Source organism: Pristiophorus japonicus, chromosome 6 (assembly GCF_044704955.1).
Source record: "Pristiophorus japonicus isolate sPriJap1 chromosome 6, sPriJap1.hap1, whole genome shotgun sequence".
NCBI classification, from domain to species: domain Eukaryota; kingdom Metazoa; phylum Chordata; class Chondrichthyes; family Pristiophoridae; genus Pristiophorus; species Pristiophorus japonicus.
Window position 1 is genome coordinate 81,553,317 of NC_091982.1, and position 26,571 is coordinate 81,579,887.

Sequence of the window (26,571 nt, forward strand, 5' to 3'; positions counted from 1 at the left end):
AGAAATGGGTCATTTTCAGATTGGCAAACTAACTACTGGAGTGCCAAAAGGATCAGTGCTGGGGCCTCAACTATTTACAATCTATATTAATGACTGGGATGAAGGGACCAAGTGTACTGTAGCTAAATTTGCTGACAATACAAAGATAGGTAGGAAAGGAAGTTGTGAAGAGGACACATGATGGTCAGCATAGAAATATAGAAAATATGTGCAGGAGTAGGCCATTCGGCCCTTCGAGCCTGCACCACCATTCAATAAGATCATGGCTGATCATCCATAAGAACATAAGAATTAGGAACAGGAGTAGGCCATCTAGCCCCTCGAGCCTGCTCCGCCATTCAACAAGATCATGGCTGATCTGGCCGTGGACTCAGCACCACTTACCCGCCCGCTCCCCATAACCCTTAATTCCCTTATTGGTTAAAAATCTATCTATCTGTGATTTGAATACATTCAATGAGCTAGCCTCAACTGCTTCCTTGGACAGAGAATTCCATAGATTTACAACCCTCTGGGAGAAGAAATTCCTTCTCAACTCGGTTTTAAATTGTCTCCCCCGTATTTTGAGGCTGTGCCCCCTAGTTCTAGTCTCCCCGACCAGTGGAAACAACCTCTCTGCCTCTATCTTGTCTATCCCTTTCATTATTTTAAATGTTTCTATAAGATCACCCCTCATCCTTCTGAACTCCAACGAGTAAAGACCCAGTCTACTCAATCTATCATCATAAGGTAACCCCCTCATCTCTGGAATCAGCCTAGTGAATCGTCTCTGTACCCCCTCCAAAGCTAGTATATCCTTCCTTAAGTAAGGTGACCAAAACTGCACACAGTACTCCAGGTGCGGCCTCACCAATACCCTGTACAGTTGCAGCAGGACCTCTCTGCTTTTGTACTCCATCCCTCTCGCAATGAAGGCCAACATTCCATTCGCCTTCCTGATTACCTGCTGCACCTGCAAACTAACTTTTTGGGATCCAGTACCCCTTTCCTGCTTTCTCTCTATACCCCTTGATCCCTTTAGCCGTAAGGGCCATATCTAACTCACTCTTGAATATATCCAATGAACTGGCAACAACAACTCTCTGCGGTAGGGAATTCCACAGGTTAACAACTCTCTGAGTGAAGAAGTTTCTCCTCATCTCAGTCCTAAATGGCTTACCCCTTATCCTTAGACTATGTCCCCTCGTTCTGGACTTCCCGAACATCGGAACATTCTTCCTGTATCTAACCTGTCCAGTCCCGTCAGAATTTTATATGTTTCTATGAGAGCCCCTCTCATCCTTCTAAACTCCAGTGAATACAGGCCCAGTCGATCCAGTCTCTCCTCATATGTCAGTCCTGCCATCCCAGGAATCAGTCTGGTGAACCTTCGCTGCACTCCCTCAATAGCAAGAACGTCCTTCCTCAGATTAGGGGACCAAAACTGTACACAATACTCCAGGTGTGGCCTCACTAAGGCCCTGTACAACTGCAGTAAGACCTCTCTGTTCCTATACTCAAATCCCCTAGCTATGAAGGCCAACATGCCATTTGCCTTCTTCACCGCCTGCTGTACCTGCATGCCAACTTTCAATGACTGGTGTACCATGACACCCAGATCTCATTGCATCTCCCCTTTTCCTAATCTGTCATTCAGATAATATTCTGCCTTCGTGTTTTTGCCCCCAAAGTGAATAACCTCACATTTATCCACATTATACTGCATCTGCCACTCGTTTGCCCACTCACCTAACCTGTCCAAGTCACCCTGCAGCCTTTTAGCGTCCTCCTCACAGCTCACACCGCCACCCAGCTTAGTATCATCTGCAAACTTGGAGATATTATACTCAATTCCATCATCCAAATCATTAATGTCTATTGTAAATAGCTGGGGTCCCAGCACTGAGCCCTGCGGCACCCCACTAGTCACTGCCTGCCATTCTGAAAAGGACCCGTTTATCCTGACTCTCTGCTTCCTGGGGGCCATTAGAAGGAGCATCCAGTGCGCCTGCATGCCACTGCAGGGAGCAGTGTGTGCTGCTGCAGGAGGGCAACGGCTGCGAAGAAGGTGACTGGATTGGACGTCACCAAGATCCAGATTGCAGTGTGGGCAGATACAGCAGGAGTGGCAAGGTTAGGGCGAAGGAGCAGCAAGAGTTCATAGAGGAATATAATCAAGACCCAGGAGAGACGTGAGTTCGGGTCCCAGAAGCGGCAAGGGCCCAGGAGCAGCACGGGCCAGCCCACACTGAGATATGTGTGCACGTTAGGTCCGTGCAGCAGAGCTGGTCTCCAGTCGTCTTGGTTAATCCTTGCCACTGGACCAAGATCTAGCTCTGTCAATCCCGTGTGATGGCTGGTGTGCAACAGCCAACACGCATTAAAAAAATCCACACCGGCATCTTCCACCCTTCAAGATGTAGTTTGGACCTGGAATATTAGGTTCTTCATTGAAACACCTGTGAATTCATCCCTTTTTGACATGGAAGCAAGTCATCCTTGTTTTGAGGAACTGCCTATGACTATGAGATGCTGAGAGGATGTTTCCCTTCGTGGATAAATCTAGAACTAGGGGGCATAGTTTCAAAATAAAGCAGTCGCCCATTTAAGACGGAGATGAGGAGGAATTTCTTCCCTCAGAGGGTCGTGAATCTATGGAATTCTCTAACGTAGAAAGCTGTGGAGGCTGGGTCATTGAATATATTCAAGGCGGAGATAGACAGATTTTTGAACTACAGGAGACTCGAGGGTTATGGGGAGTGGGCGGGAAAGTGGAGTTGAGGACAAGATTAGATCAGCCATGATCTTATTAAATGGGGAGCAGGCTCGAAGGGCCAAATGGCCTACTCCTGTTCCTATTTCTTATGTTCTTACGCTCTTTGCAGATCCATTAGCTGACTGAGTGAAATATTTATTTCTTCCTGCACAAAATGTACATCTTCTGCACTGCACAGAGGAACTTTAGAATATAACAAAGTTCATGACATGAATAAAAGTACTGAAAACACCAAGGAGCAATTAAGTGCATTCAAGGGAAAATTTTGTTTTTCAGTACCTTGGGACTGAAACGGGATGGGGGGGGGGGGGGTGATGAAAGGATCTCTATTTCCATTGAATAAGTATCACAATGTCACACTTAGACTTCAGTTTAACCCAGTATGCATATTTAACAGTGAATAACTTTAATTTTATTACCTAATTTTCTATCTTTACATTCCCTGCACTTGGTCAAAAAGTTGAGTGTGTAACCAGCACACAGACCACTCCCGATTTCATTCTGAACCTTGCATAAGAGGAGCAGGAGCAATCTTGGGAAGACTCGTCTGATTTCTCTCGACCACAGCATCCCCCCCCCCAACCCCCAACCCTCTCTGGAAAGTACCTGGCCCCTGCCCCACACTTGTCCACAGCAAGGTGGCTGAAATGAGGAATTCAGGTGTTTATAGGAATCAAGCCCAAATCTCACCATTCCATAGTTCTAACTTACTGCACCACTGCATCTTCCCCCTCATCCTATAACCCCTGTTAGAAATCTCATAATTAACTCAGATTTAGTTTGTAAACAAGTCACACCTTTCATTTTATTTTTAAAGGGGGAAATAAACATTAAATATTACGTTTATGCGATTGCCAATCTTCTGTGCTCTGTGATTCCATGAAAGATGATCCATCACTTTTGTAGCTGGAGTACAAATGTATCAAACTTCACAGTTCACCTGGAAGAAAAACACCTTCAGTACTTCATGTGACAATTTCATGAATCTATTTATAAAGAGCAGCTATCTGATTTTGGTACAAATGCACAGAAACCACACCCCAGCCCACCAACAGAAATGTGTGACCCATAAACACCACCAGAATATTGCCATTATTTAGTGATAGTTCTGGAACATTCCCAATGCCAAGCACCAAAATCTCCAGCAACATTCATAGAAACATGGAAAATAGGTGCAGGAGTAGGCCATTCGGCCCTTCGAGCCTGCACGCCATTCTATGAGTTCATGGCTGAACATGCAACTTCAGTACCCCATTCCTGCTTTCTCGCCATACCCCTTGATTCCCCCTAGTAGTAAGGACTACATCTAACTCCTTTTTGAATATATTTAGTGAATTGGCCTCAACAACTTCCTGTGGTAGAGAATTCCACAGGTTCACCACTCTCTGGGTGAAGATGTTTCTCCTCATCTCGGTCCTAAATGGCTTACTCCTTATCTTTAGACTGTGACCCCTGGTTCTGGACTTCCCCAACATTGGGAACATTCTTCCTGCATCTAACCTGTCTAAACCCGTCAGAATTTTAAACGTTTCTATGAGATCCCCTCTCATTCTTCTGAACTCCAGTGAATACAAGCCCAGTTGATCCAGTCTTTCTTGATAGGTCAGTCCCGCCATCCCGGGAATCTGTCTGGTGAACCTTCGCTGCACACCTTCAATAGCAAGAATGTCCTTCCTCAAGTTAGGAGACCAAAACTTTACACAATACTCCAGGTGTGGCCTCACCAAGGCCCTGTACAACTGTAGTAACACCTCCCTGCCCCTGTACTCAAATCCCCTCGCTCTGAAGGCCAACATGCCATTTGCTTTCTTAACCACCTGCTGTACCTGCATGTCAACCTTCAATGACTGATGTACCATGACACCCAGGTCTCGTTGCACCTCCCCTTTTCCTAATCTGTCACCATTCAGATAATAGTCTGTCTCTCTGTTTTTACCACCAAAGTGGATAACCTCACATTTATCCACATTATACTTCATCTGCCATGCATTTGCCCACTCACCTAATCTATCCAAGTCACTCTGCAGCCTCATAGCATCCTCCTTGCAGCTCACACTGCCACCCAACTTAGTGGCATCCGCAAATTTGGAGATACTATATTTAATCCCCTCATCTAAATCATTAATGTAAACAGCTGGGGCCCCAGCACAGAACCTTGCGGTACCCCACTAGTCACTGCCTGCCATTCTGAAAAGTACCCATTTACTCCTACTCTTCGCTTCCTGTCTGCCAACCAGTTCTCAATCCACGTCAGCACACTACCCCCAATCCTACGTGCTTTAATTTTGCACATTTGTGTGGGACCTTGTCGAAGGCCTTCTGAAAGTTCAAATACACCACATCAACTGGTTCTCCCTTGTCCACTCTACTGGAAACATCCTCAAAAAATTCCAGAAGACTTGTCAAGCATGATTTCCCTTTCACAAATCCATGCAGACTTGGACCTATCATGTCACCTCTTTTTCCAAATGCGCTGCTATGACATCATTAATAATTGATTCCATCATTTTACCCACTACTGATGTCTAAACAACTGACCTTATTTTTTGACAGAGTTTATTTCCAAATAATATATAATTTATGCAAAGATTTGATAAATTCTGGCATGTTAAGGTCAGGATGTACACATTGGAGAGGATTATTTGATCTGCAGCAGTCATTTAACGATATTTATCATGTGTATGGTCTCAAATTCCTAAAATTCACAAGTTTTACTTACAAATCTGTGTTAGAAGCAAAAAAGTTGTGTTAACATGTTTGGCGGGATTCTTAATGGCTGTGTTTATTTACTGAAAATATGGCAAACAAGCAACTAATGTCTTTAATAAATTCAATCATCTCTGTAAACTTAACTGCACCAGTTATTAAGATAAACCAGGCACATCATGTGTATTAGTAATCTGCAACTTTAAAATGGTTGATAACTACCACAGGAAGCAATACGGTGGAGGATGATTTCCTGCAGTGCATAAGGGATGGTTTTCTAGACCAATATGTCAAGGAACCAACAAGGGGGGAGGCCATCTTAGACTGGGTGTTGTGTAATGAGAGAGGATTAATTAGCAATCACGTTGTGCGAGGCCCCTTGGGGAAGAGTGACCATAATATGGTGGAATTCTACATTAGGATGGAGAATGCAACAGTTAATTCAGAGACCATGGTCCAGAACTTAAAGAAGGGTAACTTTGAAGGTATAAGGCATGAATTGGCTAGGATAGATTGGCGAATGATACTTAAGGGGTTGACAGTGGATGGTCAATGGCAGACATTTAGAGACCGCATGGATGAACTACAACAATTGTACATCCCTGTCTGGCGTAAAAATAAAAAAGGGAAGGTGGCTCAACCGTGGCTATCAAGGGAAATCAGGAATAGTATTAAAGCCAAGGAAGTGACATACAAATTGGCCTTAAATAGCAGCGAACCCGGGGACTGGGAGAAATTTAGAACTCAGCAGAGGAGGACAAAGGGTTTGATTAGGGCAGGGAAAATAGAGTACGAGAGGAAGATTGCAGGGAACATGAAGATGGACTGCAAAAGCTTCTATAGATATATAAAGAGAAAAAGGTTCGTAAAGACAAACGTAGGTCCCCTGCAGTCAGAATCAGGGGAAGTCATAACTGGGAACAAAGAAATGCAGACCAATTGAACAAGTACTTTGCTTCGGTATTCACTAAGGAGGACACAAACAACCTTCCAGATATAAAAGGGGTCAGAGGGTCTAGTAAGAAGGAGGAACTGAGGGAAATCCTTATTAGTCGGGAAATTGTGTTGGGGAAATTGATGGGATTGAAGGCCGATAAATCCCCAGGGCCTGATGGTCTGCATCCCAGAGTACTTAAGGAAGTGGCCTTGGAAATAGCGGATACATTGACAGTCAATTTCCAACATTCCATAGACTCTGGATCCGTTCCTATGGAGTGGAGGGTAGCCAATGTAACCCCACTTTTTAAAAAAGGAGGGAGAGAGAAAACGGAATTATAGACCGGTCAGCCTGACATCAGTAGTGGGTAAAATGATGGAATCAATTATTAATGATGTCATAGCGGCGCATTTGGAAAGAGGTGACATGATAGGTCCAAGTCAGCATGGATTTGTGAAAGGGACATCATGCTTGACAAATCTTCTGGAATTTTTTGAGGATGTTTCCAGTAGAGTGGACAAGGGAGAACCAGTTGATGTGGTGTATTTGGACTTTCAGAAGGCTTTCGACAAGGTCCCACACAAGAGATTAATGTGCAAAGTTAAAGCACATGGGATTGGGGGTAGTGTGCTGACGTGGATTGAGAACTGGTTGGCAGACAGGAAGCAAAGAGTAGGAGTAAATGGGTACTTTTCAGAATGGCAGGCAGTGACTAGTGGGGCACCACAAGGTTCTGTGCTGGGGCCCCAGCTGTTTACATTGTACATTAATGATTTAGACGAGGGGTTAAATGTAGTATCTCCAAATTTGCGGATGCCACTAAGTTGGGTGGCAGTGTGAGCTGCGAGGAGGATGCTATGAGGCTGCAGAGTGACTTGGATAGGTTAGGTGAGTGGGCAAATGCATGGCAGATGAAGTATAATGTGGATAAATGTGAGGTTATCCACTTTGGTGGTAAAAACAGAGAGACAGACTATTATCTGAATGGTGACAGATTAGGAAAAGAGGAGGTGCAACAAGGCCTGGGTGTCATGGTACATCAGTCATTGAAGGTTGGCATGCAGGTACAGCAGGCGGTTAAGAAAGCAAATGGCATGTTGGCCTTCATCGCGAGGGGATTTGAGTACAGGAGCAGGGAGGTGTTACTGCAGTTGTACAGGACCTTTGTGAGGCCACACCCTGGAGTATTGTGTACAGTTTAGGTCTTCTAACTTGAGGAAGGACATTCTTGCTATTGAGGGAGTGCAGCGAAGGTTCACCAGACTGATTCCCGAGATGGCGGGACTGACATATCAAGAAAGACTGGATCAACTGGGCTTGTATTCACTGGAGTTCAGAAGAATGAGAGGGGATATCATAGAAACGTTTAAAATTCTGACGGGTTTAGACAGGTTAGATGCAGGAAGAATGTTCCCAATGTTGGGAAAGTCCAGAACCAGGGGTCACAGTCTAAGGATAAGGGGTAAGCCATTTAGGACCGAGATGAGAAACTTCTTCACCCAGAGAGTGGTGAACCTGTGGAATTCTCTACCACAGAAAGTTGTTGAGGCCAATTCACTAAATATATTCAAAAAGGAGTTAGATGTAGTCCTTACTACTAGGGAGATCAAGGGGTATGGCGATAAAACAGGAATGGGGTACTGAAGTTGCATGTTCAGCCATGAACTCATTGAATGGCGGTGCAGGCTTGAAGGGCCGAATGGCCTACTCCTGCACCTATTTTCTATGTTTCTAGGACTATCAAATCTTTTTTCCCAATTAGGTAAGTATTTAAATCTCCACGCTTTGTGGTACTCTCAGTGATAAATTGGGATTCCACTTCTTGCGTCCAAAAACTTGCTGAAACACCAAACCAGTCGAACTTAACATCTCAATGTTCAATGTTAATCACTTTATGTAATAAGCCATTTACAAGAAGTCTGTCTCACAACATCATGGGATGCTGAAAGGCAAGGGCCACGACTGGGCCAGCAACATTGTGTCCTTCACCCACCCGGGCAGCAGGCTGCCTCGGCACAAACGGACCTCTTCGTCTCTTCTATACAGACACACTAAAATCTGTCTGAGACCTTTGTCCTTGACGGGGGTTGTCAATCCTTTAAACGCTGTGTCTGTCCACAGAATGATAATCGGATCTAGGAAACCGCGTCAACAGTAATAACCCCGATGATCATCGAATATAAAGCAATAGGAAGCCAACGTGAAATCATTTTAGAAACAATCGGAAGATTTGGCGGACCCCTTGACATCTTCTCGCAAATGCCCGATTGAGAACCCCTAGTGAACAATTTAAGGAGGCCTCTTACCTTATTTAAATTTCTTGATGCAGATGATAAAACAGGAAAAGTTTCCAAGATGCCAAAACTGCAAACATCTTCCAGATAAAATGTGCCATGTTGTGAATAGCATGCGCTTGGTATTCAATAAGCTATGAAAACTTCTAAATTTAAATTTATCCTTATTATCATCTTCCCATTTCTCTCCAGATATTCATCCAACATCTTTTTTGAAGAATAAACCTATCTAGCACTAATTACATTGATTATTCACTGATTCAGCATCAATTTGCATTGATTTAGCACTAATTAACTGAAGTCTATTACACACATGATGTCAGAAAGACATTCCAAGAATGTATTGCCTTTGTATAAGTATTGTTAGCAACAGATATTGTAACACAAGCATTCCCACTGCTTTTGACTAGACATCCTGAAGAGTGTACAGACAGAATGATAAAACTTATGGATAGCTCAGGCTGATACTTTGAGAACTGGCAGTAGAAATGGGAGATGTTTGGTTAGTTGGGGGAAATACAACAGGTTAAAATGAGCGCATGTCAAATAATGTTGGATAATTTTCTGGAATTGGTTCCAGAAGATTTAAAGGGATGGTTGTTTGGGTCGGGATGCACAACTGTGTCAGCCAATGCCACAAGTGCAGGGAAGCCAAAGACTGGTGGGAGGACAGATGCCTCACACTGACCAACTAGCTAGTAACTTGCTGAGTCAGATGATCAGCCTGTAACCTGTGAGCATGTGGCAGTACCGCCAAGATCATCGTAGAACAGGTGATGCAAGAGAAATTAAGAGGACAAGTGTAAATGCATGGAAAAGGAACATCTACTTTTGGCACCCAGTGTTAATATTGTACATTTTTGTTATAATATGGGTCAGACTCAGAGTTAAAGTCTGTACTCTGTTCCAACAATGTGCCTTAAGCCTAATCGCAGAGATTTCCCACACCAGCCATCTATAAGTCTGCTCAATGGGGTTACTATTTAGTGTTTTATTATTCGCAGTTTTGTGCTGTAGGACGATGCTGCTGTGATTAAGACCTTCCCAAAGTAATTTTGTGTAGGATCTTTACAACCAGCAAAAAAGAATCTTTGAGGGAATTGGTCTAGGTTGAATTCAAACTTGGGTCCTTGAGGTAACAGTGCTTCCTGTGTTTCTCTGTATGGAAGAAATGTGTGAAATGTGCATCCAGTTGTCTAGGGTAGTGATACAGCCATTTGGACCATCAGTATTCAAGTAATCTAACTTGGGTTTCTTTTCCTCTTGTTCATCTCTACTTCTATTTGAGGCAATATGGACTAGCTGCGTGAATTGGGAGTATTCTTGCCCGATTGTTTATAAGACAATGCCTCAGATGGGTGGTCTGCATCAACTGGGCTAGGTTACTTGTTCTGGTTATTAATTAGATAAGGGATAGAAGTAGCCAGCTGTTCATACTTTCCAAGTCTGGGACAATGTTATTGTTTAAAAGCTTAATCACCAGGCTATCAATGATGTATTCCTGTCCTGTGCTGATTTATTGCTGTGCGGCTTTGACATTTATTACTAATAGCTAGTTTGGTTAATTGTGAAGTTCTGTCAACATGTTATTTTCCTACTGCTTTCAAAGAGGACAGGAATGACAGGATTAACCCCATACTGTTTGCACTGTACATACCAATAGAAAAGGATTAATGGAAAGCCCTGTCATGTACATTCTGTACACTTTGGGCTGGATTTTCAGCTTTGATGATTTCGGGCCGGTAATGGCAGTAAAGTTTGCGCCCAGGAATAGTTTGCACCTCAGTCATCAAAATTGGGCAGCTGGGCCCGGAGTCTGGGGTGCAGCGCTAAGGGGAGGCATTGTACACCTCTCTTGGGCATTAGCATGGGAAAATCCTGAGCTAAAGAGCCGGGCCGGGAATGTTCAAGAGATGCCTGGACAGGGGGAGGAACCTGAAAACAAAAGACAAAAACATTCCCAATGCGTAGCCCACGCCACCACAACATAAATCGCAAATAAAAATTAAAAGAAAAAACAACCGCACTTACCTTAGGAGTGCATTACTTACCTCTCTGCAGACGGTATAGTTGGACTGCCCGATTTCCCAGGCGTTCACTGCGGGGCGTGCTTTGGGGTGTATGGGTCGGGCGGAAGTCGAAAAGCCCGCCGGTGTCGCAACCAGGGGTGTTGCACACCGGCGCAGCTCTTCCGGGTGATACTGCTCCACGCCGCCGCAAAACCGGCCCCTAAACCCTCTGCGCTGCGCTGGAGGCTGACCGCCTGCCCAGAAGGCCTCACCACCGCCATTGCCACCACTCTGGGTTGAAAAATCCGCCCCTTTGTGCCTAAGGTGAAATTTCTGATCGTAGGGACAGTAAATCATCTATGGAAATTTATTTTTGCACTGAGCACAAGCAGCAAGTATAGGGAGAGAGCTCAAATCATAACCACAACACCTGACCCAAGAGTCGGAGGCATACATTTCCAGAATTTTTCTTTCTTTATAAAAGCTAATGCAAAGGGATAGTTTGAAAGTACGTTTACGCCATTTCATTTCTGTTTTGATGTTGCAGGCAAATGCAGAGTCCGGAATTATCCCTCCATATAAAGGGGAGATGGTACTTTCAATAAAATACATTCCAACTGCCAAAAATGTTCCTGCAGAGAGCAAAGGTAAGGTTATAACAACTGTAGCTTGTGCATTTAATTTCTAATTGATTCACCAAGCTAGGAATTTCCTGACCTGTCCTGCAATTTATTATGAACAAATCACTTAATACCCAATGGGCTATGGGCTCAATTTTGCCTAAAGCCATTTTTTGGCGTATTGCCAGAGCCCACTTTTCTAGGCCAGAACTACTCCAAAAAATAATTGTGCTAAGTTTACCCCCTCATTTTTCAAAATTGGCGGTGCGCAGTCTGTCCTGTAGCCCCTGGAGGTGGGGCCTACTGTCTGCGCCGACAAAACAATGCTGCCCCTGCTGTGCTTGCGCAAAAAAAAAGGACGATTTTGACGTGATTACTGTGGGCGCGCATGCGCAGTACAGCTCCCGGTCTGCAATCGACCATTTTTAAAGAGCCACTTGTGTGTGAGAACTTTAATTCTCATTGGAAAAATCGGAGTTGCAATACAAGATGCAATGCGGCGCAAGGACCAAGAATTTCTTACAGGATAGGAATACATAAGAAATAGTAACAGGAGTAGGCCATACGGCCCCTCGAGCCTGCTCTGCCTTTCAATAAGATCATGGCTGATCTGATCATGGACTCAGCTCCACTTCCCCACCCGCTTACCATAACCCCTAATCCCCTTATCGTTTAAGAAACTGTCTATTTCTGTCTTAAATTTATTCAATGTCCCAGCTTCTACAGCTCTCTGAGGCAGCGAATTCCCCAGATTTACAACCCTTAGAGAAGAAATTTCTCCTCATCTCTGTTTTAAATGGGCGGCCCCTTATTCTAAGACCACGCCCTCTAGTTTTAGTCTCCCCCATCAGTGGAAACATCCTCTCTGCATCCACCTTGTCAAGACCCCTCATAATCTTATACATTTCGATAAGATCACCTCTCATTCTTCTGAATTCCCAACCTGCTCAACCTTTCCTCATAAGTCAACCCCCTCATCTCTGGAATCAACCTTGTGAACCTTCTCTGAACTGCCTCCAAAGAATTATATCCTTTCGTAAACATGGAAAATAAAACTGCACGCAGTATTCCAGGTGTGGCCTCACCAATCAATACCTTGTATAGCTGTAGCAAAACTTCCCTGCTTCGATACTCCATGCCCTTTGCAATAAAGGCCAAGATACCATCGGCCTTCCTGATCACTTGCTCTACCTGCATACTATCCTTTTGTGTTTCATGCACATGTAGCCCCAGGTCCCGCTGTACTGCAGCACTTTGCAATCTTTCTCCATTTAAATAATAACTTGCTCTTTGATTTTTTTTCTGCCAAAGTGCAAGACCTCACACTTTCCAACATTATACTCCATCTGCCAAATTTTTGCCCACTCACTTAGCCTGTCTATATCCTTTTGCAGATTTTTTGTGTCCTCCTCACACATTGCTTTCCCTCCCATCTTTGTATCATCAGCAAACTTGTCTACATTATGCTCAGTCCCTCTTCCAAGTTGTTAATATAGATTGTAAATAGTTGGGATTCCAGCACTGATCCCTGCGGTACCCCATTAGTTGCCAACCAGAGAATGAACCATTTATCCCGACTCTCTGTTTTCTGTTGGTTAGCCAATCCTCTATCCATGCTAATATATTACCCCCAACCCCGTGAACTTTTATCTTGTGCAGTAACCTTTAATGCGGCACCTTGTCAAATGCCTCTTGGAAGTCCAAATAAACCACATCCACTGGTTTATCCACCCTGTTCGTTGCATCCTCAAAGAACTCCAGCAAATTTGTCAAACATGACTTCCCCTTCATAAATCCATGCTGACTCTGCCTGACCGAATTTTGCTTTTTCAAATGTCCTGCTCCTGCTTCTTTAATAATGGACTCCAACATTTTCCCAGGTTAACTGGTCTATAGTTTCCTGCTTTTTGTCTGCCTCCTTTGTGAAGGAGGCAGTAGTTGCTGTGATTGAGGGCAGATGGCAGGAGCTGGACACCAGCAGAGGTCACATAAAAGTGCCACCCAAAGAAATGAAAAGCTGGAACCAACTTGCACAAGATTACTGTGCAATGGTGACCACCCTGATGTCTGGAGGCCAGTGCAAAAAGAAGTGTCAGGACCTTGGTCAAGTAAGTAATATTTTCATTTTTCAATGGAATTGCAATTGTAAATGCGACATCTGTATATGTCCCACCCAGCAAAAGACACCCTTCCTAAAAAGATGTTTTCATCTTTGCAGAAGAAAGAGCACACAACAAACGAGAAAAAACTCGAACAGGAGGAGGCCCAGCAAATCTGCACCCACTAACACCCTTGGAAGAGAAGGTCGCTGCTTTGATAGGTCCTGCCTGGAGAAAAACAATCACCACTGCACAAGCTGGGCCCACACTCAAGGAAGAGAGCAAGTCCTGAAAATTCCACAGTCTGGCTTTCCTAAATTTTAAGTACTGCGCGGGCTAGCCATCAGCTATGCTTCGGTTGATGCAATGTGCTGTAATTCATCGTGGTCCTTCAAATCATGTGGGAGGGAATATCTCAGTCAGCTGAAACTATGTCAGTGAACATGAGGGAGGGCATGTTATAGTAGCTGAGATACTGGCGGCGAACATGAGGGAGGGAATGTTGGAGGTAGTTGAGACACTGTCAGGGCACATGAGGGAGGGAATTTTGGAGTTGGCTGCTGCAATAAAGAGAACACGCCCAGACCCCCCATTGACAGAATCAACTGCTACTCCCATTCCAATCCCCAGACCATTCTCTGAAAAGGCCCAAGCCTGGCCTTCCACATTACCGCTTGCCTCCCCCCATCAAGAAGTGCGCATTACCCGAGATGTTCGAAAGAATAAGCTTGGTGCCAACGCGAGAAATGCTGCACCACCGCCTGTGGGCAGGGGTGGTGGAGTGACCAAGATCAAGCGCAGCGGGCGGTCTTAGAATATGGTGGAGGAGAGATATGTGCAGCCTTTGTTTGCCTCTGTTGTTGTTAATGTTATTACTGTTGTAACTTACAAAAAACTTTTAATTTGAGAAGTTATGTAAATTTACAAGTTTAAAAGTTTTTAAATGATCTTAGAATTTGTAAGTGATCTTAGAATTTCTAAGTGATCTTAAGTGAAAACTTTAAAGTTTGATACAAGAATATGTTTATTAAAGTTAAGTACAAACAAATATTTGTTAAACTTTTGAATAAAATATATTTTAAATTATAACTGAATAATTTATATTATTTGTTCTATTATTAACATAACTTTTGGAAATTAAGAAGAATCATTTCCATCATTTGTAACACAACACATTACGGAACCGGTCCAAACAGTAAACATGGTCCATATGGAATAGTTGCCGCTGAGTCTTCAGGAAGCAAAGCGTTCACGGATGAGCTGCTGGCGCAAGGTTTGAACAATCGTTAAAGGGGCATGACGGCCCGCCCTCCTCCGCCGTCGTGCACCGGGTTCAGGTAGTTGCGTGGCATCCTCATCCTCATCATCTGCATCTTCCTCATCATTATCATCATCCACTCTCACCACAGGTGGGACTTCTGCTACCATCTGCTGCTGCCTCATGATGGCCAAGTTATGCAGCACACAACAGTAAACTGACCGACAATCTCGGGTGTATAGCAAGTAGCCTCTGGAATGGTCCAGGTATTGGAAACGCTGTTTCTAGATGCCAATGGTCCTCTTTATGATGCTGCGCGTCGCAATGTGCGACATGCTGTATTCCCGGTCAGCTTCCGTCCGGGTTACGCATAGGGGCGTCATAGAAAACATAGAAACTTAGAAAATAGCTGCAGGAGTAGGCCATTCGGCCCTTCGAGCCTGCATCACCATTCAATATGATCATGGCTGATCATGCAACTTCAGTACCCCATTCCTGCTTTCTCTCCATACCCCCGATCCCCTTAGCCGTAAGGGCCACATCTAACTCCCTCTTGAATATATCCAACGAATTGGACTCCACAACTTTCTGTGCTAGAGAATTCCATAGGTTCACCACTCTCTGGGTGAAAAAGTTTCTCCTCATCTTGGTCCTATATGGCTTACCCCTTATCCTTAGACTATGACCCCTGGTTCTGGACTTCCCCAACATCGGGAACATACTTCCTGCATCTAACCTGTCCAGTCCCGTCATAATTTTATATGTTTCTATGAGATCCCCTCTCATTCTTCTAAATTCCAGTGAGTATAAGCCTAGCCGATCCAGTCTGTCTTCATATGTCAGTCCTGCCATCCTGGGAATTAGTCTGGTGAACCTTCGCTGCACTCCCTCAATAGTAAGAATGTCTTTCCTCAGATTAGGAGACCAGAACTGTACACAATATTCAAGCTGTGGTCTCACCAAGGCCCTATACAACTGCAGTAAGGCCTCCCTGCTCCTATACTCAAATCCTCTTGCTATGAAGGCCAGCATGCCATTTGCTTTCTTTACTGCCTGCTGTACCTTCAGTGACTGATGTACCATGACACCCAGGTCTCTCTGCACCTCCCTTTTTATGAATCTGTCACCATTCAGATAATAATCTGCCTTCCTGTTTTTGCCACCAAAGTGGATAACCTCACATTTAACCACATTATACTACATCTGCCATGCATTTGCCCACTCACCTAACCTGTCCAAGTCACCCTGCAGCATCTTAGCCTCCTCCTCACAGCTCACACTGCCACCCAGCTTAGTGTCATCTGCAAACTTGGAGATAATATATTCAATTCCTTCGTCTAAATCATTAATATATATTGTAAATAGCTGGGGTCCCAGCACTGAACCTTGCGGCACCCCACTAGTCACTGCCAGCCATTCTGAAAAGAACCCGTTTATTCCCACTCTTTCCTTCCTGTCTGCCAACCAGTTCTCTATCCACATCAATACTTTACCCCCAATTCCATGTGCCTTAAGTTTGCACACTAATCTCTTGTGTGGAACCTTGTCAAAAGCTTTTTGAAAGTCCAAATACAACACATCCACTGGTTCTCCCTTATCCACTCTACTAGTTACATCCTCAAAAAAACTCGAGATTTATCAAGCATGATTTCCCTTTCATACATCCATGTTGACTTGGACCGATCCTGTCACTGCTTTTCAAATGCACTGCTATTACAGCTTTAATAATTGATTCCAACATTTTCCACACCACCGAAGTCAGGCTAACCGGTCTATAATTCCCTGTTTTCTCTCTCCCTCTTTAAAAAAAGTGGGGTTACATTAGGTACCCTCCAATCCATAGGTACTGATCCAGAGTCCATGGAATTTTGGAAAATCACTAGCAATGCATCTACTATTTCTAGGGCCACTTCCTTATGTACTCTGAGATGCAGACTATCAGGCCCTGGGGATTTATCGGCCTTCAGTTCCATCAGTTTCCCTAACACCATTTCCTGTCTAATAAGGATTTCTCTCAGTTCCTCCTTCCCGCTAGACCCTCGGTCCCCTAGTATTTTCGGGAGGTTATTCGTGTCTTCCTTAGTGAAGACCGAACCAAAGTATTTGTTCAATTGGTCTGCCATTTCCTTGCTCACCATTATGAATTCACCTGATTCTGACTGCAAGGGACCGACATTAGTCTTCACTAATCTTTTTCTCTGTCATGAGCCAAGTGGCGAGGCCGTACCCTTTGTCTCCCAGTAGCCAGCTCTGCCCTTCTGGCTGCTGCTGAATCATGGCAGATATAACGCTCTCGCGTAGGATGAACACATCATGGGTGCTCCCGGGGTATCTTGCATCAACTGACATGATGCGATACATGTTGTCACACACAAGCTGCACATTAATGGAGTGGAAGCCTTTTCTGTTCCTGTACATCTCCAAAGGTGCTCGCAAGGTGATGTGGGTACAATCAATGTAGCCCTGTACCTTTAGGAAGCCAGCAATCCTGGAGAAGCCCATGACCCTGTTAAGCATTGCCTGGGCAGTCATGAGGAACCTTATGTAGTCCTTCTTCCAGGCATATAGTGCAGCAGTCACCTGCTGAATGCAGACATGTGCTGCATGTTGAGAAATGGTGCACACATTCCCAGTTGTAGCTTCGAACGATCCAGATGCATAGAATGAAAGTGCAGCTGTAACCTTCACTTCAATTGACAGAGCAGTCCCCCTGACTCTTCTAGGTTGCAGGTCTGCTTTTACCAACTCTCAAATCTCAGTTACAACTTCTTTGCGAAAATGTAGCCTTCTGACACAGTCTGCATCACTCGGGTGCAGGTACGAACACCTGTCTCGATATATCCAAAGTGGATAAAGCCTCCTGCCCATCACCCTATGGGCTCTGAGGTTCCTCATGCGATGACGTTGAATCACTTATCTCCTCCACAGCACCATCATGCAAAAGGCTTGCTCAAGGTATGGCATTATCAGTATTGCCCCATGCTTAAATTTTACCTTTGCAAGAAGTTCACTGGCAGGCAGGACAAGGTTCTTTGTTCTCTCTCCCCACAGGTCTATATGGACCACACCCAGGTCTGAGCAGACGCAGTGATCGGGAACCGCCCCCCCACCCTGGGTTATATTTGGTGGGTAGTGCAGTCTTGTGATGCCTTCTGATTGCCTTCCACAGCTCCCCACCTACTCCCCCCTCCTCCCCCCCCCCCCCCCCCGGCCAGGCTTCTTTTACAGCCGAGTCCGTGTTCGGGCGTGGGACCGATTCTGCCGGCCGACATTCCAACCTTCCAGCTTTTTTCCAGACATTCGGTGGTGGTGTGTCAGTTGAAAAAATATGAAAACGTACAGAATTCCATCAAACTTCCATTTACTGCCTTATAAGGTTAAAAATATGTAATCTTTATTATGCATATTTAAGTCTTCTTGACTCCCTCCAAAACTTCGCTGGCTGAAAAACAATGGCCTCATTCTGTGCCGATTTTTCAATGTGTGCTGCTTTTTCTTAACTCTCCAGAAGGTTTTTCGGGAGTGGGCACATACGCTGACCTAGGAGAATTTGGGGGGGGGGGGGGAAATTTCCATAATTGACAAAAACTGGCGCAGGCATCAGGTTACGCCCCCTATGATGCAAAAAAAATGAACCTAAAAAAATCGTAACTGAGTTACGGTGGCACATATTCCATGGAGAAACTTTAATTTTTTAACTTGCGCGAAAAAGAGCGCCGCATGCCAAAATAATGGCGCAAATCACTGGGGAAAATTGAGCCCTATGTCTTTCGATTAGACAAGACATAAATGTGCACTAGCAAATTTTTAACAATACCAGAAATGTTATTTATGATTCAGATTGGTCGCATTTAACCCAGAAAGGGAAAGGTCTGAATTGTGACGGCATTCTCTGATTCCTATAGTAGTTTGAGACAAATAGGACAAGACACAGAAGTGGATGGCAGATTAGTGACTGTTTAGTGCCAAGCACCAGTACAATCCATTGAAGAGGGCAGGTTGCCTACTCCCAACTGTCTTGTCAATAATGCATACAGGTGACACGGGCTCCTATTTGTTTCCCTGTTTCTTAGCCTCCGCCTATCGCCTCTACCTTATGGCAGAACTACAAAATTATGATCTATTTTTTGTTACCTAGTGTGCCAACATGCTGTGATACCAAATCATTCCATGGGCAGTGTTTTTCTTTAGAATACGGCTGAGTAGTACTTGTAAGAGTCGCTGTGCTAACTGAATAAGCTTCGAGAAGAATGTAGAGCTACTGTACTGTAGCTAATGAGATATCTTTATCAACACACTGCAACCTAAAGTCAACGTGTGTAACTGCTGTTTCTAACAGGAAAGAAAGCCACAAGGCCACGAGAGGGTGGGGAGCTCCAGGTGTGGATTAAGGAGGCCAAGAACCTTACACCAATGAAAGTAGGAGGAACCTCAGACACTTTTGTCAAAGGGTAAGAGTCAGCAGTGTGCTCTGTACAAGTAACTATAACTAAATATCTGTGTTTTAATTATGTGCGCCTCTCTGGATGCTCTGTGTGGATTTGTGGACAAGAGAGGAGAGTGACTGAAATATCGAGTACAGCACAGAATATTTCCAGGAAGAGAAGGCGGCTACCATTTATAAATAATATCACATGTTATGGCCTCTGATTTACTTGCGATTTTTGGCAAACTGTGACTTAAAATGAGCATAGTGGCATTTTTGGAGATGATTGCTCGAATAAGACTCATGTCTGATAGGTTTCTACACTATAATGGTAGTGATGTCATTTCCATCATGATCTGTGGCCTTCCATGTATGTTCTCAAATGGCAGCATTGCTTTTACTTTTTTACCTGCAGGCTAAAGAAACTTTGAGAAGGATTTGCTACAGCTTTTAAAGCATTATTTTTATCTTGCACCTGGATAGAGCTCGACTTGCCTCTGACAGCCCATGAATCCATGAATATTTTTGATCTGGGATGGAGCCATTGATGGCTGCATCTCTGAAGCTTGTGCCTGGGCAGCCTGTTATCACCTTCCACATGCCACTTGAATGCTCTGAGGGGTAAGGCTGGATGTCTTGTGCCACTATCCTGAGGAAACAACCTTGTGTAGATGAACTTCAGCCATCGCCATTCTATTAGGCCTAGATCTGTGTGTCCAATGATCAGGGATCTGGTTGCTCTATTGGCTGATATCAGATCCTGAAAGTCCACAGAGACAGCTGCATGCATGTCAAAACCCAATAGTTGAAAACTGGTATAAAAGATGCTGTTTAATTTGTCCCTTACTGCCACTAGTGGTGCATAATGTGCTTCCATAGAGGTGGAGTCACCTACTAGTTCCAGGCCACCACTGAGATGGGGGGCTTCAGCAGATTGCAATGATCTCACCAGATACTTAAATGATGGCTACAATAAAGAAAAAGATGTTACCACAAATAAGGGCTCTAGACTGCAGTCACAACTGTTAATTACCGTACATCCTCAGAGACTGACCTCTGAGCTTGCACATACGTTTGATGTTCTTTGAACACCCTTCTTTTCAGGTGAGTGCTTCTAAGTTCTGGGCCTCACAACTTTGCTTCCACAGGTAAGATGACATATTCTCACCCACTACCTAGGCTTCCTTGTGCTGTCAATCACCTGGTGCCACAGACTCACTAACACTACCCAATTCCCCTACTTAACAGTACCTGAGCTAGTACATGGGAGTGAGAAAGCAAGTGGCACAGGTGCTGACATCAAAGGGATTGTAGTAGAGTAACGTGGGGCAGGATATTGCTCCAGGGACACCTGTGTGGTTTTTTTCTCCTCCTCATCCTCATCCGTGTACGAGGAAGAAATTTCTGCCCTCCTGCTTATCCTCTTCATCATCTTCCTCCTCTGCTTCCTGTTGCTGTGATGGAACTCCAGGAAAGGAGGGCATACACGAAGATTGGGTGACCATAACCCATTAAGGGATTAAGGAGACAGAGAAGGGTATGAAAGCTTCTGGCTGTATGCTGCTTCATGGGCATTCTATGGCAACTGTCTCGGTGTGCACCCACTTACCTGCAGTGTCTTACCAATCTTGCCATCTGCCACAGCTGAGTGTAGTGCCTAACCAAAAGCTCTATGGCCTGCTCCTCGTATGGGGTCAGCTCTAATGTCTGGAATGCCCCCTCTGGTCCTTTACCTTTCACAGGCATTGTGCAGAAGTTCCTCCTGTCACAAAATTTAGTGAAATAGGTGATGGCTAGCACTTTTGGCAGGTAGCATCAGACAGCTGGCATAATAGATCTTTTGATATCACTCTGTTAAAGTGGAAGAAAAGATCTTAAGATTCTGTGTGCAAGTAATTGTTGTTAGGGAAGATGGCGACTTATATTGTCATTCCAGAATTGCTAAAATCCTTAATCACAGTGCAATGTGAAGACTTGTGCAGCTAATAATTAGAGTGAACAGTTTATCAACACACTTGGCACTCAAGGAAGAAAAGGCAGAATGGGCAGTGACCTTACCTCCGGTCATGTGCAGAAGTCATCAGGTCATTGAACTTTTTTCAGCACTGATCTGCAATTCATGGGGTGAGATGTGGCACTCTACCACTTCCTCCCATATGACATGCGAGACACATTTTGCAGCTTCCTACCATAGAATCACAGCAGTCTTTCTCTCCTTTGCTGTATGTCTTGCAAGAAGGTTTATAGGTCGGCCTCATTAAAATTTTGTGCTTTTCTTTTCTGCCTTCTTCCAATGACCTGTTGTCTTCTTTGGGTGTCTCTGCCAGGTCCCTCACTTGAAGACATCGACCACACTTATCTAACAGTTTCTCCAGCCTGCTATTGCACTCTTCGGCCATTCTCGGCTCCTTAAGGGCCTACAACTGCAATTTCCATTTCCCCAGTACAATAATTGCGCTCAACTAATGCAAAATTATATGCAAATAAACTGACACCATAATTTATGGTTGGAGAGGATTATTGGGTGGAAGTGTTCTCCTCCAGCATACATGACCTTAGATTTTATTCCCGTTTCATTGATTCTTAAATTTACTGCCTCAGAACACACTTCCGCTTGCTACAAAGTAGTAATACCCATGGAAACAAACTCAATAACTGTCAAATACATTGTTTAGTTACAGGGACAGACATTTACAGATCTGTGAAATTTCTTATTCAGACTGCTTTACTAATAAAAGTTATATTTTATCAATACTGCTTTGATCTGACCCAGAAGGCTGAGAGTGAGGAAGATGTATTATAATTTCCCTTAAGGAGCATTTCTAGTTTATAACCAAAGTCAATCCCAATCCCTTCATGTTTCAGGTACCTTCTACCATTCAGAACCAAAACATCCAAAAGGAAAACTCCTGTGGTGAAGAAGACATTGAACCCTCACTACAACCACACCTTTGTGTACAATGGCATGAATCCCGAGGACCTGCAGCATGTCTGTCTGGAGCTGACGATCTGGGATAGAGAGCCCCTGACCAGCAACGATTTTCTCGGAGGAGTCCGCCTTGGAGTTGGAAATGGTAAGGAAAGAAGAAATGGGAGGAGTACAGTGGTGGGAAAGAGGAGGAAGAGAAGGAACTGACCTGTTTCAGTAGATAAACTGGCCTTTACTGGTTTCAGCTGAAATTTTCAATAGGGGAAACATATGGCCAGAATTTATTGTAAGAGTAACGGTGAGGCTAATAGTGCTCATCATTATTTACACACAAATCTGACAGCAACTTCAGGCGGGTGCAGATAGATGCGAAAATCCAGAAGTTCCAGTCCGAGTCCCGCCATTCCTCCGTAAGCTGCGCAAAAACAGAATCTCACCATTTGGCTCCCATTCAAATGTATTGAACCACTTGAAGTTCCTGTATTCGCATAGTAGATGTGAACTAAACTCGCCACAGTCAGTTAGGGCTTGTCCATTTCAGTGTAAGTACCTTTTTTTAACGGCATGATGAGTAATGTTCCCCCTCAGGAGGTCCCACGCAGGCCGCTCACAAGCTGTTACCACTAGAAGATACTATGCAGCTTGCCGTTATATCGCTGTCCCTTCATTGTCGCTGGGTCAAAATCCTGGAACTCCCTCCCTAACAGCACAATGGGAGTACCTTCACCACACGACTGCAACGGTTCTAGAAGGCAGCTCACCACCACCTTCTCGAGACCACATCCCATGAACAATTTTTTTTAACTGCTAAGAAAGCGATATTGTAGCAGTGCTCTAGAGTTTCTGTGCTATAAATTGTGAAACATACCTGCCCACTCATTTTGTTACATATTTTGTTCCAGGAATCAGCAATGGGCAGCAAGTGGAGTGGATGGATTCAGTGGGAGAGGAGATCAACATTTGGCGGAGGATGACCCAGTATCCCGGCTCCTGGGTTGAAGGAACACTGTTGCTTCGTCCAAACATGACTGGACACATGTAGTCAATGGATCAGGGGACAAAGCGTCTAACTTTACTTCCAACCAGTACATCCTGAAGATGGATTACTATAATGCAACCAGAAAATTGGTTAAGTGCTCTAGCACCAAAAGGCGTATCAAAGTAACCTTTTATCCCAAAAACAACAAAAATCTATATATTCTTCCCACCAAAATTGTACCGTCTGAATGGAAGGAATATTTTGGTTTAAAATCAGATATGACTAGCTCCAGGAATTCACAGGATTAAGAATGGCAGCTTGTAGCAGATTGAGATCTGACCATGTCAGAAAGTGAAGAAAGAGGAAATTGAGAAGAGAATATTTTATGTTAAGAAAATTGGTCTGAGGGTATGTTAAAAATGTTTCTCCTGCAGCCTTCATTTCCTTTCCCCCCACCCTAATCAGTAAAAAACACTGACAATAGGGAATTCAGTCCCACATTCCTTATTGGGTAGGATAATTTGTTTGATCTTTGGATGTGGTTCTTATATTCAGATATTAAGTATTTTGCTCTCATACAAACCATTGCTGTATTTGGCGCTTTTGCTTTTTGTTGTGGAAAACTTGAATTTGAAATATTTGTTTTCAAGACCAATAGGTCAGTAATTCCCTCATTTATCAGAAAACTGAATATTGCTGGCACATTATTAATAGTGGAATATTAGCCTGTGGTAAAATAAGTTATTGCCTCCACTTGCCCTAATTACATAAAAAGCCATAAGAGTGCTGCAGATACACACCAGAAAATCAAACATAATCAAAACAGCACACCAAAAATTAGGCGATCTCAGTTTCTCACGTAGACTTAGTACAATCTTATGAGACTCATATGAGCCCAAGTTTCGGGTGGAGTTGCTCTTATTTTTTTGGAGCAACTAGTTTAGTTTGGAGTATCTTAGAAATCGCAATTCTCGGCATTTAGTTTGCTCCAGTTCTAGTGAGTTTACTTTAATTTTAGTTCAGTTTTTTTTTCAAAAGGGGGCGTTACCAGCCACTTACACCTGTTTTACAAGTTTAGACACCGAAAAATTACTCAAAGTAACTTAGAACGGAGTAAGTGTCGACTTTTGTATGCTCAGAAAAACCTTGCGTACACTTTAGAATTAAGCGCAGGTAGCCAGAGATGGGGGGGGGGGGTGAAGGGAAGTTAGGGGATTTACCAAAGCATTAAACACTTCACTTTTAAAAATAAAGAACAATCATCAATAATAAATTATCACTATATAAAAAAATAAATCATTCCATAAATAAAAAGTTCCTACCTCATCTAGCCATTCGGGAGCCCGACCAGGACTAGGGGCTGCATGATGCAGGCTGGAAATCGGCACTCTGCCCGCTCCAGGAGCCCATTCGGCCAGAGCCAGGGGCTGCATGCTGCAGGCTGGAAATTGGCACTCTGGCTGCAATGAGGGAGCCCATTCGGCCAGTGATTTTCTCCTCCACTGTGAAACCCCTCCAATATTTCTTGCCTTGGGGTGATATCCAGTCAGCCTTACTTGCAACGGGGAGCCCATTCGCCCAGGAAGGGCTAGATGCAGTAAGACGCTCAATGCGGCATCCGGGGTGGGGGGAGGAGAAAGAGAGGTGGTGCTGAACTCTTGACTTTCTCCTCCACTGTGAAACCCCTCCAATATTTCCTGCCTTGGAGAGACAGCCAGTCAGCCTTACTTGCAGCGGGGAGCCCATTTGGCCAGGGCTCGGGTCGGTGTGCTTCGGGCTCCTCCCACACAGCCAGCAGCACACACACACACACACACACACACAGAATCTGGGGACCAGGAGCTACTGTGCACGCACGCAGCTGCCGGTACTCTTTTTGGCCCAAGGCTGTAGCTCCGCCCTCCCCGCTGTTATGCTGCGTCGCGCTGACTGCTGAACAGACCTGCTGCACTTGGAGAATCGCGAGATAAGTTTTTGGCGCGCTTCTAATTCTACAAAATAGGCGGGCCTTTGAGGTGCGCCCTTCTAGCAGATATCGGAAACTTGGGCCCATCGTCAGAGATTGTAAGAACCATATGTTTAGTTACAGTCCAGAATTATATAGGCACACAGTGGATGTATCAAAAAAAATTGTAGTTAAGGAAGAAAGTTATTTAAAGTATTTGGGACTATTTTAATAATCATGGTGAATACAGGATTATACAGAAGCAGGTTTGTTAAGATTTGCTTGGTGGAGGATGGTAAAGGTCACAGAAACTGCAAATTTGACAAGATTCATTTTGGATCTATAAAACTGTACAGGAGCTGGAAGTGGACATGGCTAACGGGTAGTAAAGATCAATGGCCAAAAAGGATTTCACAGTCAACTGAAAACTGGTCCAGCTTTGTTCTTTTTAAATGTAAGGGATTGAAACTGGGCTTCTTTGCATTAGTAACTAAATAGTATGTTTGTATGCAATTCCTGACTCTGTTATTTTATTGACGATGGATTTATTTTAAATAGATTAATGCCTTTGTTAAAATACTGGGCAGAGATCTTTCATATCGATGCATTTTTTTGTTACCTTGCGACTTCAACCCCTAAGTTACTTCCATTTTTTCTAAATCTTACATTCACTGCTGTACATTCTTCTGGCTGAGAATCAGGCCCATGGCCAAATCCCAAGCTTTGTATAAAGAAGGATGCATTGGGATGGTCTGGCATGATTGTTTCTCTTCCTCCCACCCCGCACCAGCCCCTTTTCTATCAGTGCAGAGATTTTCTCACTGTGCTTTATAGATGCCTTCAGAAGAGCTGCAAAGAACAGAAACTCAAAATGGGGACTAAAACTAAAGGCTGCTGCCTTCCCATCATTAGCACATTGTCTTGCATTACCAACATGCATCCCAACCTCCTAACAGTTTCACTGGCACATTGATTTTGCCTTTCAGCAACTGGTTGCTGGATCTGATTTTTGTTCAAGATCTACAAGCCTATTGAAGAGGATAAATTTGAGGAAGAAGTGAGATTGAGGATAAGTTTAGCAAAAAAAATTAACAAAGCATTTGTGATCAGGTCATATGCTTTTTATTGACCTACACCAAGAGCTCCATGACCTACAAGCTAGAGATTTTAAACACTACATTGTGTTTCAAAAAACATTTTAATTATAATGAAGTTATTTCATGAAGTCTTGACAGGCTAATAGATTTACCAACATTATTTCAGGCCTCTACAGCAACTCCCTCATAAGTACATTTGTTTGTTTTGTTTTTTAGAAATCCTCAATATAATCAAAGTTTTGAAAGGTTGTAAAATCAGAGGCAAAGGACAAGTTTGACAAAACCTTGTTTGGGGGGAATCCTTCAAGCAGGTTTTCTATCCCAGTACAGGGGAGAGATTTATGTGATGGATTTTACATTGTCTCATTGGGTAAACTAGAACACCTGCTAACTTAAACATTATTCAAAATATATGGATTATGAATAAATAGCCCTTTTTTGAACTTGAAGTATATACACACACACACACGCACACTCCCTCAGAAGAATGGGGACGGGACTTTTTTCTCCTCCATTT

General features: G+C 43.9%; 1 protein-coding gene across 6 annotated transcripts in view; it reads left to right on the forward strand.

Annotated features, from left to right (window-relative positions):
* sytl4 (synaptotagmin-like 4) overlaps positions 1-25,470 on the forward strand; it is a 118,437-nt gene extending 92,967 nt beyond the window's left edge. For 4 of the 6 annotated variants that reach the window (XM_070882999.1, XM_070883002.1, XM_070883000.1 and 1 more), the window contains 4 exons: positions 11,249-11,348; positions 19,018-19,129; positions 21,970-22,178; positions 22,936-25,470. In XM_070882999.1, coding sequence (XP_070739100.1) covers positions 11,249-11,348; positions 19,018-19,129; positions 21,970-22,178; positions 22,936-23,075 — 561 coding nt within the window. In that variant the 3' untranslated portion in view covers positions 23,076-25,470. Of the gene's footprint in view, positions 1-11,248; positions 11,349-13,201; positions 13,283-13,539; positions 14,364-19,017; positions 19,130-21,969; positions 22,179-22,935 lie in introns of those variants that run through there. The other 2 variants (XM_070883004.1, XM_070883005.1) reach the window with 2 other exon arrangements.
* The last annotated feature ends 1,101 nt before the right edge of the window (positions 25,471-26,571 follow it).